The following is a 12,646-nucleotide window of genomic DNA, read 5'->3' on the forward strand; positions in this document are numbered from 1 at the left end:
AGGAAGGAGGCTCCTGTCCTAGTGACGAGAGGAGGCTACAGAACCCGTGCCTCCTGCCACTATGGCAGGAGGAAGAAGGGAAAAAAACCCAAGTTAACGGTGGAGATAGAATCCTTTAAAGATTCATGTCAAAGATATTTCTCCATGAACAAAGGAGAATTCCTGGTTTCTGTAATACCTGGCCCTGGGACAAAAGGCCCAGAAAAGTGTCACCACCCAACTTCCTTGGTCCCTTTTTAAAAAGAGATCAGTCTTAGGCCCTCCCCCTTGGCCATGGGCTGACACTTCATGTGAGGAATTGGTATGTTAAGTCGCCCTTGTCTCTTGGGGAAGCGAGTTCTGCACTAAAATACTTGTTCTGGTTAATCCAAGAATGTGGGGAAAATACCTTTATATTTGAGGGAAAAAATGACTCAGGGACCCAGAATACCCTAACTACTACTACCCAGTCTAACTCCTCTGTCAGTGAGGCTTAGGAAAACCTGTGGGCAGAGATCGCCTTTCGCCTTCATACACATTCGAACATGGATGTGTATAAAGCGAAACCATAGCTGACTTGCTGAAACGTGGTTTAAGACGAATGGTACAAAGAACATAACAATCGTACGGCACGAAAAGAGTACTAAAATTTTTTTTCTTAAAGATTTGTTTTTATTGAAAAGGCGGATATACAGAGAGGAGGAGAGACAGAGAGGAAGATCTTCCATCCGATGATTCATTCCCCAAGTGAGTGCAATGGCCGGTGCTACGCCGATCCAAAGCCAAGAGCCAGGAACTTCCTCCAGATCTCCCACACGGGTGCAGGGTCCCAAGGCTTTGGGCCGTCCTCGACTGCTTTCTCAGGCCACAAGCAGGGAGCTGGATGGGAAGAGGTGCTGCCGGGATTAGAACTGGCGCCCAGAAGGGATCCTGGCGCGTTCAGGAGGGCAAGGACTTTAGCCACTAAGCCACACCACTGGGCCCTCCACATTTTCAAAGTGGTTAGAGAAGAATGTGGACACACCATTGGCCTACAGTTCCGAGGGAAAGCAAGGGCGGAATGTTTGGCCCGAGGAGCATCTGGGAGTGCAGATTCAGTGGGGGGGTTATCACGCAATAGCCATGCACTTCTTTCTCTGAAGTCTACTTCACATTGCAGCACCTGTGCTACTTTCATCCTTGATTGGCAAGTAGTTGCTGACCTCTGCTACAATCTGGTAAGCTTTTTGGTTTCATTATGTTTCATCTGTCAGCTAGCACCAGGTAGTGTCTGGTGAGGACTGGTGGGTGGATGAACCATGACCCAGGCCGAGAGCCCGGAGCCACGCGGGTGGGAGCCACGCGGGTGGGGCGCTCAGTGAGGCCGCTGACCATTCGCTGGACAGATGGTCAGAGGGCCTGTGTTCTTCCCCCCATCGTGTCCCCCGGGGCTGAAGATAGCCTGAAGGGGGCCAGAAGAAGAGAAACTGGTGAACGTGTATATGTGGGATCTGGCTGTCACGTTGTAGAAGGAGATGTTTCTGGTCATGTAGTCTAGGAAGATGCCCACGCGCCTCGGCGGCTCCCTCATCTTCAGGCGGGTCGGCGGGAAGGAAGACACCTGGTACTCATTCTGCTTCATCATCATCACCCAGTAGCCATTCTCAGGTGACAAAGTCATGCTCCCCTTCCGGCTCACGGATGCCTTGCAGACCCCCAGCATCCATGTTGTCTTGTCTCTGACCTCCACTTCCCAGTAATGGCGGCCGGAGAGGAAGCTGGGGGTGCCCAGAGCAATGATGCAGCTGTCAAATCTCTCTGAGCCTTCTGGAAGTTGGTCCCACTTGTTTCCAAGTCTCATGCTCTTCAAATTGTCAGAGAAGATGAGGTTGGGGTGTGAGGTTTTTGTATCCAGGATGATATTAACTGCAGAGGAAGTTAGGAAAACAAGCTGGGGTGCACCAGCAGCATGACCCCAAGGTTTTTCCTACCCCCAGGACACAGGGGCAGGACCACTGTTCCAGAATGTGGTGGGGGACACTCAGGGGTGCAGCAGACCAAGCTTGTTTGCCTTTATTGGGGCACTTACCAGCATATGCCTGTGCACCAATCAGTTCTGGAACTAGAGGAGAAAAAGAACAGGGGGAAGGTCCTGAGGCCTGCTGTCCAGGGAGCTGAGTGACACTCCCCCACAGCACAGAGAGACAAGAATACCTCTGTGAGGACCCTGCAGCTTGTAACTGGGACAGCCTTGTTCGTCCCAGGCACCCAGGCCTGTCCAGAGAGGTAGCAGCCAGCAAGGTGGCACAGAGGGCTGCACAGCATGTGTGGTCTTCTGTGACCAAATAGATCCCTGAAACCAGTGCCGTGTCACAGGAACCCTGGCCATCACTCACCATTGAATGTTTCCATTTCCAAACGCAGTGTTTCTAAAGGGGGAGAAAGGGAAGCTCAGGTTATACCACCAAACTCTGTACGGAGGGGGAAGCTGGAGACGTGAGAGTTGAGATGAGGCAGGAAAGCGAGGGGCTCTGCGCTGTGTGGAGCTCAGTGATGAAGTGAAAGGCAGCTCTCATTCCCCCTAAGCCCACCTACCTGAGAAGTGCTTCATGCTCTTCTCTATAAACTCTGACTTCTGGTAGAGCAGGTGAATCTTTTCTCTCACCTCCGGAGGAGTAACCCATGGCTCAGGAGCAGTCATGGCCTTGGCCCTAAGGACGAGACTGTTAGCCAGACAGAATCGGAGCAAGACGGTGGCCAAGTTCCCATGACCAGAGCAAAGGTGCAACCTGAGCTGCGTAAAGCAAAAGCCTCTCTGAACTCAAGATTCTGAGCAGTGCTTCTCAACTTTGGCCACACATGGGCGTCTCAAGAGAAGTTTCAAGAACCATAGATACCAAACCTCTGTGAGTTTAATAATGGCCTTAAAGTAGTATTGATATTATCTATTGGAATTATCTATATGGAGTTAATTATATGTTCAGTCTGATTCTTTCTTTTTTTTTTAAGATTTATTTTTATTATATTTTATTGGAAAGGCAGATATACAGAGAGGAGAGACAGAGAGGAAGATCTTCCGTCCGATGATTCACTCCCCAAGTGAGCGCAACAGCTGATACTATGCCGATCCGAAGCCAGGAGCCTCTCCCGGGTCTCCCACGCGGGTGCAGGGTCCCAAAGCTTTGGGCCGTCCTCGACTGCTTTCTCAGGCCACAGGCAGGGAGCTGGAAGGGAAGCGGGGCAGCCAGGATAGAACCAGCGCCCATATGGGATCCCAGGTGTGCAAGGCGAGGACCTTAACCACTTGCGCCACCGCGCCGGGCCCTGATTCTTTCTTTTAAAGATATATTTAGGGCCTGGCGGCTAAAGTCCTCGCCTTGAATGTGCCAGGATCCCATATGGGCGCCAGTTCTAATCCCAGCAGCTCCACTTCCCATCCAGCTTCCTGCTTGTGGCCTGGGAAAGCAGTCAAGGATTTCCCAATGTCTTGGGACCCTGCATCCATGTGGGAGACATGGAAAAAGTTCCTGGCTCCTAGCTTCAGATCGGCACAGCATCGGCCATTGCACTCACTTGGGGAGGGAATCATCGGACAGAAGATCTTCCTCACTATCTCTCCTCCACTCTGTATATCTGACTTCGTAATAAAAATAAGTCTTTTAAAATATATATATTTATTTTTATTGGAAAATCAGATTTTCAGAGTAAAGGAGAGACAGAGGAAAAGACCTTCCTTCCGCTGGTTCACTCCCCAAGTAGTTGCAATGGTTGGTGCTGAGCCAATCCAAAGCCAGGAGCCCCTTCTGGGTCTCCTGTGTGGGTGCAGGGTCCCAAGGCTTTGGGCCATCTGCAACTTTCCTAGGCTACAAGCAGAGAGCAGAAAGGGAAGTAGAGCAGCCAGGATATGAACTGGCACCCATATGTGATCCCAGACGTGCAAGGCGAGGACTTAGTCACTAGGCTACCACATTGGGCCCTGTCTTTGATTCTTTTGAAATAAAAATAAGTGAGAAAACAAATCATAGTAAAATTCTAATTACACCCTATGGATTGGCTAGACTAGAAATAAAAATGGCAAGGATGTGGAGAACTTGAATCCTCCGCATTGCTGGTGGGCTTGTGAAATGATACAGCTATGGTGGGAGACTATATAGTGGTTCCTCAAAAAATTTAACAGAACTTCAGTCTGATCCAGCAGTTCCACTTGCAGACATATATTCTAAGTAACTGAAAGCAGGCTCTCCAGTCGAGTATTTAATGCCCATTTTAAAAGCAATGTTATTCCCAATAGCAGAAGGTACAGTTTAATGTCCATCAGCTGATGAATGGATAAGCAAAATGTGGTATAGAAACATGATTTAAAAATGCGATAGAATGTTATTCAGCTGTAAAAGGAAGTAAAATTCTGACATGTAATACAACAAGAATGAACACTGGGGACACTGTGCTGGGTGGAAGGAGTCACGGTCAGGACAGACATAGCCTTGGTCCACTCGGGTGAAGTCCCGAGTGGCCATGGTTCCAGAGACAGAGCGCTGGGTAGTGGTTGCCGGGGGCGGGGAGTGCGAGTGAGGAGTTGGTGTTTGATGGGGATGCATTTGGGAAGAGAGGGAGTGCTAGAGATGGTTGGAGGCGGTAAATCTGCAGCAGCCTGAGTGTCCTTCCTGCTGCTCACCTGCACACCTGAAGATGGTTAAAATAGCACTGTGCTGCCTCCTCCATCCTCAATCAGAACGCTCTAAAATCTCACTAGCTCACTGCCTATAGGCTGATGAGCACTGGCCACTGGGAACTCCCCACCCCCACCCCCAATCACCATCTAGCCAGGGGGCACAGGCAAGTCCTCCCTGCGTTGTAACAGTGTGGCAGCCCAGCAGCACTGTCCCCTGGCTTGGTGCAGTTGCATGGGCATCTGTTTTGTATAGTTCCCCAAGCAGCCCTGTGTGCAGCCTCCTCCCTTTGCTCCCAGCCCCTCTGCCAGGCTCGGCCCAGCTCACACGGAGACTCCTGGGAAGTGCTGCCTTCCCCGAGGCCACAGGCAGCTCTGCCGGGCATTCACTGCCTTGTCAGCCCCTCTCTGCATAAATCCAGGCAAGCTGCGGGCAGGGTAAGTGTCTGCAGTCACAGACCTGGGGTTTGGGGGCGGCTCCCTCCTAGGTGGGAGGGAGGCGCCCAGAGGGTCATGACAGGAGCTCTCTACCTGTGCAAGGTGACTCCGATGCCCTAGGAGAGAAAAGAGGGAAGCTTTCCAGCACCAGCCTTCAGAGGCCGAGCCCTGCCCGCTCCCCCTGGCTCCTGCCCTTACCAGGAATCCCCCCCCCCCCCCCCCCCCCCCACTGCAGCACTGCTCCTCAAGTCTGCCTCTCATCACCTGAGCATTTGCCCTGCTGGGGCCTGCCATGAAGCTGCACCCAGCCCTCACACCTGTTTTGGATAATGCCAGGGACCACCAGTCTCAAGACACGCCTCATCCAAAGGGTCTGGGCACGGAAGACATCAAGGGCCATCCAGGTCCCCGCCCCTCAGGCCTCCCTCAGGGCTTGGGCAGTGCTGGAAACCTGAGCCAGACTAGCAAGTCTAGGGGACAGGGAGGCCCTGCCCTGACACACTCACCTGCACCAGCTCCCATTCTGGCTGGCACTGCTGGGCTTCCAGCTCCCCAGTCAGCTCATCCAGAAGGGCGATGTCACAGGACACTTGGGTGCCATATTTCTCCCGGACCTGGCCAATGGTCTGGCCCAGCTCATCCAGCCAGGCCACAAACAGCTGCTCTTGACGCTCCAGAAACTTGAAAAGCTGCTCCACCTGGCTCCGGATTCTCTGTTTCTGGATTTCAGTTTGTTTCTGAGGAATATAGGAGAGAGAGAGTAGGAGTCAGTAATATGAGATGGGCCCTGTGTATCCTGGGGGTCCCCAGAAGCCCACCTCCTGGAGAAGGCAGATGGGAGCCTTAGGTTCCACAGCAGCAAGCAAGCTAGATTGAAACCTCCTAGAGCCGACTGAGGCCCTTGCCAAATGGCAAATTTGGACAGAGAGAGCCTTGTGGAACACCAGGACGTGGAAAAGAGGGGCTGGCGTAAGTCGGGTACTGGGGCAGGTGCTTCTCTCACAACCCTCAGGAGCCAGCGCTGCCAAGCAACCTTGACTTTAAGAGTGTGAGATAGCAAATTGCTTTGGCTTAAGCCCATGATGCTTGTGACAGTACCCACGGGAAACTGAGAGCCCTGGTGTGTGTGCCTCCCTGGAAAGCTGGTGCTAGAATGCCCATGCCCTGGGGTTCTGCATGGAAGGCCATGGCCTCCAGGTGTGCTTCTGGCTTGACGAGCTGTATGTAGGCATTGTAAGGAGCCACTTGAACAGTGGCCCCGAAGCCTAACGTGAACCCACCATTTTAGACCCGGTGCCACCTTAAATATCTGCTTCCCCTAGGTCCTAACCCCACTTGTGTAAGCTTCGCACCTTTTAGATTTAAATTGTGTTCTCTGCCAATCCGCTGTTCTTTATGGCACCATACCAGCTGGCCCTAGGCACCAATCCCCGGGGCACTAGCTCTCAGATTCTCTGTGGTCCTTCCCCTGCATAGGCTGTATTGTCACCACCCAAGGCCCTTGTCACCCAAACCGATGCAGTCGGTGGTCTTGGATTCTAACCTCTGAATCTGTAAACTAACCAAATTCTTTCTCTGTAAAGTTGACCATCTCTATTTTAGTTGTAAGGAAAAGCCACCCAGTACAAGTGGGTACAAACAGGAACCAGCGAGGGAGACAGGCCCAGCCCAGTGGAAATGCATGAGCAAGGCCAGGCCCTAGGGCGGCGGCATCTCCTTCTCAAGAAGAAAGAGGAGCAGCTTACCTGTCTGTCCTGCACAGCAGAAGGTAAAGGTGTTTGCTGAAGTTGGTGGTGTTGAAGAACCACAGTTGTGAAAATATGTGGGGCTGGCATAGTGGCACGGCATTGACTTTCTTTGAATCAGAGCCCTGCCTGGCACTGGCCCCTCCCTGCCTCCTGCAGGTGTGAATGCCTTACCAGGAGGCTCTCCATCTGCTCAGCTCCCTGGGACCCCTGCTGCTCTCCAGATTGTCTCAGCTGCTTCAGACGTTCCAGTTGCTGCTGAATCTGCTCCTGGGAAAGGGGTGCTTGTTGAGCTCCTGTCATTGTCAGCTGACAAGCAACATCCACCCCTAGCGGCAAGGCTGAGGGCGCTGCAGTAGGGGGCAGTATTGTGTGCAGAGGAGAAAGGGCCACGGGTTCCATCACCATGGGACATAGAGACAAAGGGAGACCCCGCGACCTCCTGGGAGCCCCAGAATTCAGGCACATCTGAAAGCACAGTGACCTCCCACCACCAGCAGCCCTGGGGTCTCCAAGCTACAACCGGCCTATTCTCCCTTGGCTGCTGCAGTCTGTGTTGTGATATGGCCATTTACAGCCTAGGAGTTCTGGCTAGTGTACCAACATCCCAGAGATGGTGCAGGAAACATGTCCAGCACCCATGATGTGTGCTGGGGTGGGCCTTCCGGTGGTGACACCTACCCTGTACTCCAGGGCGACCTCCTCCAGTGGGCGCACACGGTGGCCTTGGTGCTCCTGACTCAGCCTACAGATGAGGCAAATGGGCTCCCTGTGGTCCTCGCAGAAGAGCAGCTGGACCTGCTTCATGTGGCGCTGACACTGTGGCAGCGGCTGAGAGCTCAGCTCTGGGGAGTTCTTCCATGCCAGGGAGGCCTGACGTTGCAGGCAGCCGTGCAAGTGGTTGCTGGAGGCCCTGAGGTGCCCGGGAACAAGAGGGCAGCTGCAGACGCCGTGCCTGCAGATACCACCAACTGGGTCTCCTTTCTGGGTGTGGCAGAGGGAACATGCAGCCTTGCCCTGTGGCTTCCCTGGGGACAATGACAGTGGAATGAGTGGAAAAGCCAAGATGTTCTTAAAACAGGGCTGTCGGCCACAGGACCACATAGATCCTTGGCTAGACCCTGTCCAGCGTGTCCTCAGACTTCTGCCCAGCAAGCAGCAAACATGTCCTGGGGGCCAAGCGCTGAATGAACAGATGGGCCACTGCACATGCCCCAGGTTCAGGCGGCATTAAAGGAAAGCTGAGGAGGGAGATTTCTGAGGCTAAGGACACACCATCCCTCATGACAGCTGTGAGCAAGTCCACCTCAAGAGGACCACAGCGGCTTCAGAAAACAGTAACGACCGACCGACCGACCCACCAGGAATAGGAGGGTCCCAAAAGTAACAGAGTATCTCAGTGCTTTGTGAGCAGGTGCGTGCAGGTGTCTCTTCAGGGTCCACAACCTGCACACGATTCAGAGGGCCGCCAGGGCACCCAGAAATCCCACTGATAGAAACGGGGAAGAAAAGGGATTGGGAATAACAGCTTTACAGGCCACAGTTGCTATGGATATGAGGTTTTCTGGATATTCTGAGTTCTTTCTCACCTGAGAAGAGTTGGACGTCTGGATCTGAGGCCTGGCAGAGCGCATCTTCTGCTGCTGCTCCCTGGGTGTCGGGGGTCTCTGTACCCTCAATTCCCTTTTCCCCCCAGGGTGCTGTAGATTCCTCTTCTGTAGTCACCAATGCACTGGGAGGTGTGTTCCTGAATGGTCCCCGCTGTGGAACCGTGGACTGTTCAGGATTCCTAGCGTTCATCCGAGTGGTGTTCCCAGCCCCGATCTCCTCCCCAGCTAGAAGAGATCCTGGTTTTGAGGCTTCCTTGTCTTCTGAAGAAATGGTAAATTCGAGGCTTTTTGGTCGCTTCTTTCCTGAATCTAAGTATAAGTCGGCTTTCCTCTGTTCCTTCCTGGCTAGCTGCACACCATAGTGCCCCTGCAGCCGGCCTGCTGAGCTGACGTTCCTGCGGAGCTGGGCGCTCACCTCAGCCGGCCTACCCCCAGAGGGCTTGCACAGCCCGGGGCTCCTCCTGCCCAGCAGCTTGCCCTGAGCATCCAGGCTGGGGCACTTGGGGTCCCTCCGTTTGCCCTGAGGCTTCTTCTGGGACCCCCTCCCGGCCTCCGGCTGGCTGGCCAACAGGCTGGGCGTGCTGTCCCCGCCCTGTGGCTCCCCCTTGCTGTCCGGGCCGGCTGCCACCTTAAGGTTCCAGGCTGTCTTCACTGCTGAGGATGGTGCCTCAGGGCCCTCCCAACTGCTTTCCGCAGGCTCTGTAATGACAGGCAGGGCAAGACCATGAGCTTCACCAGGGGTGGAGCACGGGAAGAGAGACCCCTCAGGCACTGTGCATGGACATTTGTGCTCAGAATATTCCAGAACTTGGCAGTGGCTACCTTAGCAGTTAGTGCCAGGTGAAAACACTGGATTTTTTAGCAAACATTACTTTCCAGGCTTTTAAAGGAGAATTTGTTTTGACTAAGATCTTACACAGAACTCAAAAATGTAAAATAAAAACTGGTGCAAATTCACTTAAAAGCAAAGAATAGTTAATGTGTTTGATCAACACCAAAAATTAGAAGATTACAAAACTTAGTTAAAGCTTCAAAAAATATCCCTGTACTTCCTCCCTTTGATTGTGTGAGTTGAAGGAATTTTTAAAAAAAGATTTATTTATTTTTTGTATTGTACAGGCAAATATACAGAAAGAAGGAAATACAAAGATCCTCCATCTGCTGGTTCTCTCTGCAAGCGGCTTCAAAAGCTGGAGCTGAGCTGATCCGAAGCCAAGAGCCTGGAGCTTCTTCTGGGTCTCCCATACACAGGTAGGGTCCCAAGATTTTGGGCCGTCCTCGACTGCTTTCCGAGGCCACAGGCAGGGAGCTGAATGGGAAGTGGAGCAGCTGGGATTAGAACCAGCGCCCATATGAGATCCTGGCATGTGCAAGGCTAGGACTTTAGCCACTAGGTTATTACACCAAGCCCTGAAGGATATTTTAAGTCAGACAAGCACATGTAATAGGGATATTAAAACAGTGGTGTGGCATAAATGACAAGGCCTTCATCTGTTATACCCATGTCCCACCTGGCCACCAGTTAGTGTCCCAGCTGCTCCACTTCCCGTCCGGCTCCTACTAATAACCTCACACGGGCAGCAGAGGGTGAGCCAGGCATTTGGGCACCAGCACCTCTGTGGATGAGCTGAGTGAAGCCTGGCTTCAGGCTGGTTCAGCTCTGATTTTGTGACCGTGTGGGGGTAAGTCAGCTGATAGGAGATCTCTTCCTCTCTCCCTAACTGATTTTCAAAATGAATGAATATCCTTTTTTTTTTTTTTAACAGTTTTAGGCTACTGCTTTAACAGAAAGGAAAGGCTACATAGAAAAGAATTCAAGTACAACCTGAGCCATCACTGGAGAGACACTGGAGGCCTCTAATATTTTAGTGTTTATTTATGATCATCTATTTCTTTTTCACATTTGTTTGTTTTTATTAGAAAAGCAGATCTACAAAGAGAAGGAGAGACAAATTTTCCATTTGCTGGTTCATTCCCCAAGTGACCACCATGACCAGAACTGAGCCAGGAGCTTCTTCCAGGTCTCCCACGCAGGTGCAGGGTCCCAAGGCTTTGGGCCATCCTCCACTGCTTTTCCCAGGCCACAGGCAGGGAGCTGGATGGGAAGTAGAGCAGCGTGAAGCTGCTGCCTGGGACACCTGCATCACCTAGCAGGGGAATGGATTGGTGCCCGACTCTACTTCTGATTCCAGTTTCTAGCTGGTGCCCACCCTGGGAGGCAGCAGATGATGGCTCATGTGTCCGGATGCCTGCCTAGCAGAAGGCGCAGACCGAGCTCCTGATACCTGGTTGCCTGCTGGCCGTGTCCTGACTGTCGCTGGCATTTGGTAAGTGAACCAGAGGACGAAAGGTGTCTGCCTGCCTGTGTCTCTCTGATTTTCAAATAAAATGTGTCAATATATAATGTTAAAAACTGAAATGTTCTACCCATCAGATTATGTTAAGTTATATTCCAAGAGTGGAAGACTTGTTTGCAGCTTAAATAGTTCTGTGTCGTAGAAATACATGAAACGCATTTTTGAGAGAGCCTTAAAGTCTAGAAATAATAGAAAGGTTCAGACATCAAAGAAAGTATCTCAGGCCCACTCAGGACCTCAAGATGTCTTAAAAACACAAACTGTATAGCCAGATTTATTGAGCACACTGTAATTAAATCAGAATCAAGCAGAAGGATAGCAGCAGCAGCAGCAGCAGATGGAAGAAAGGGAGAGAGGAGGAAGGAAAGAAGGAACTGTGTCCTTTGGAGAACTCCACGGACACTGGCAGTTGTGCTGAAAAGGGCTGTGGAGCTGGAGTCCAGTGGCTGGCCCTGATTACACCTCAGTCCTGTTGGTGTGTTTGATTTGCAGGCGCTCTCTGCACCCCTCCCTTGTCTGCATTGTGGTGTTCATCACAAAGCAAGGAATCCTAAAGCAAGCATCCAGACCAAACACCTGCAAGTCCCCATCCAGAGCTGCAGTCGGTCCCAGCCTTGTTTTAAGACCTGGGGAGCTTGACCGACCCAGACGCTAGAGAGAGGCCAACGGGCTTGCTGGTAGAGGAGATCCTAGGACTCCTAACCCCCTAAGGGAAAATGCGAGGTCTGAGCCTGATGGTCTTCCCTCCCAGCAGCGGACAGCAGGCAGCCCCAGGTCCCTTACCCGGGCCAGTCACTCTGTGGAGCTCCTCTGCCAGGAGACGCTGGTTGATGGCCCGCAGGACCTGCAGGGTCAGCCGCACAGCGTACTCCTTCCCGTAGTAGGTGACCAGCAGCGTGGCCAGCTCCACTGGCCTGGCCATCTGCAGCTGGCCCCGGGGAATCCGGGAGTGCTCTTTTTCCAGGCTGATGTTTTGCAGCTTAAACTTGAACTTCTCAAGGTCATAGGGCACCAGGTCCTCCAGGGTGTTCAGCAGGTGATCACTCAGAGTCCTGGCCATGGTGGTGAGTAGGAGAGTATGAGCCAGCCAGCTGCCTCCTGGCAGGAAAATAACCCGTCTGTCCCAGCAGCCCCAAGGGCAGGCAATAAGAGGCAGCTTGTGAAATAACGGAAAAGACACAGGAAATGCTTGATGCTATGGTTAGAGCTGAGACACCGTTCAGGGTGTGTCACTACCAGCTCCTATTTTCTGACTCAGAGGGTTTTCCAGCTGGGGAGGCTTTGTGCCTTGCAAGGCATGTGCCCCCTCCCTATAACCCAGCTGTTAGCCCACACTGAGCCAGGGAGAAGTGAGGGAGGCTCTGCGATTGGATTTCAGATCGAACACCCACTGCCACTGCCTCATGGATGCATACTGTCTCCACACCAGAAAGCACAATGTCCTCCTGCAAACTTGAGATTTTGTGGAGCCTCCGAGCCAACGGTTGGGCGAGGTAGGGGGTAGCAGTGCCCTCAGCCCCACAAGCTTTCCCTCTTCCCTGACCAGGGAGGCAGGGCACTGCCAGGGCACGTGCTGTGATGTCACCCCTGGGGCTGCGCTGGAGCCTCTCGAGACCTGGCTGAGCGGTTCAACTGCTGCTTGTGAGGTCTGTGTCCTGTCTCCGACTGCTTGGGTGCGTGTCAGGCCTGACGCTGCTCCCGATTCCAGATTTAGTTCCTGTGTGCCCTGGAAGGCAGTGGTAATAGTTCGAGTCACTGGATTCCTACCACCCCAGTGTGAGACCTGCATTGAGTTCCTGGCAAGGCTCCTTCCTGGCCTAGCCCTTTCACAGGCATGCAGCTGTGAGACAGCAGACAGAGGCCAGGACT

The 12,646-nt window shown here is 52.6% G+C and overlaps 1 protein-coding gene across 1 annotated transcript; it reads right to left on the reverse strand.

Annotated features, from left to right (window-relative positions):
• Positions 1–974: 974 nt before the first annotated feature.
• LOC121167865 (pyrin-like) lies at positions 975–11,896 on the reverse strand. Its single transcript, XM_040997561.1, has 10 exons — positions 11,561–11,896; positions 8,400–9,119; positions 7,492–7,838; positions 6,985–7,080; positions 5,572–5,802; positions 5,159–5,181; positions 2,554–2,669; positions 2,355–2,387; positions 2,048–2,080; positions 975–1,884 (listed from the first exon to the last, which is right to left on the reverse strand). Exons 1-10 carry the CDS (start codon positions 11,835–11,837, stop codon positions 1,334–1,336), a joined length of 2,427 nt encoding a protein of 808 aa, XP_040853495.1. The 5' UTR covers positions 11,838–11,896; the 3' UTR covers positions 975–1,333.
• Between the last annotated feature and the right edge of the window lie 750 nt (positions 11,897–12,646).

The sequence above is a fragment of the Ochotona curzoniae genome, unplaced genomic scaffold, assembly GCF_017591425.1.
Source record: "Ochotona curzoniae isolate NIBS_2020 unplaced genomic scaffold, NIBS_Ocur_1.0 patch433, whole genome shotgun sequence".
In the NCBI taxonomy this organism is placed as follows: Eukaryota; Metazoa; Chordata; class Mammalia; order Lagomorpha; family Ochotonidae; genus Ochotona; species Ochotona curzoniae.

Bases quoted from the DNA above. Each gene is read 5' to 3' on its own strand.
- LOC121167865 (XM_040997561.1), bottom strand. From the start codon at position 11,837: ATGGCCAGGACTCTGAGTGATCACCTGCTGAACACCCTGGAGGACCTG. The intron at 7,839-8,399 runs GTGAGAAAGAAC...CATTGTCCCCAG, and splicing joins AGACGTCCAACTCTTCTCAG to GGAAGCCACAGGGCAAGGCT. The intron at 2,670-5,158 runs GTAGAGAGCTCC...TCTCGTCCTTAG, and splicing joins ATCGGAGTCACCTTGCACAG to GGCCAAGGCCATGACTGCTC.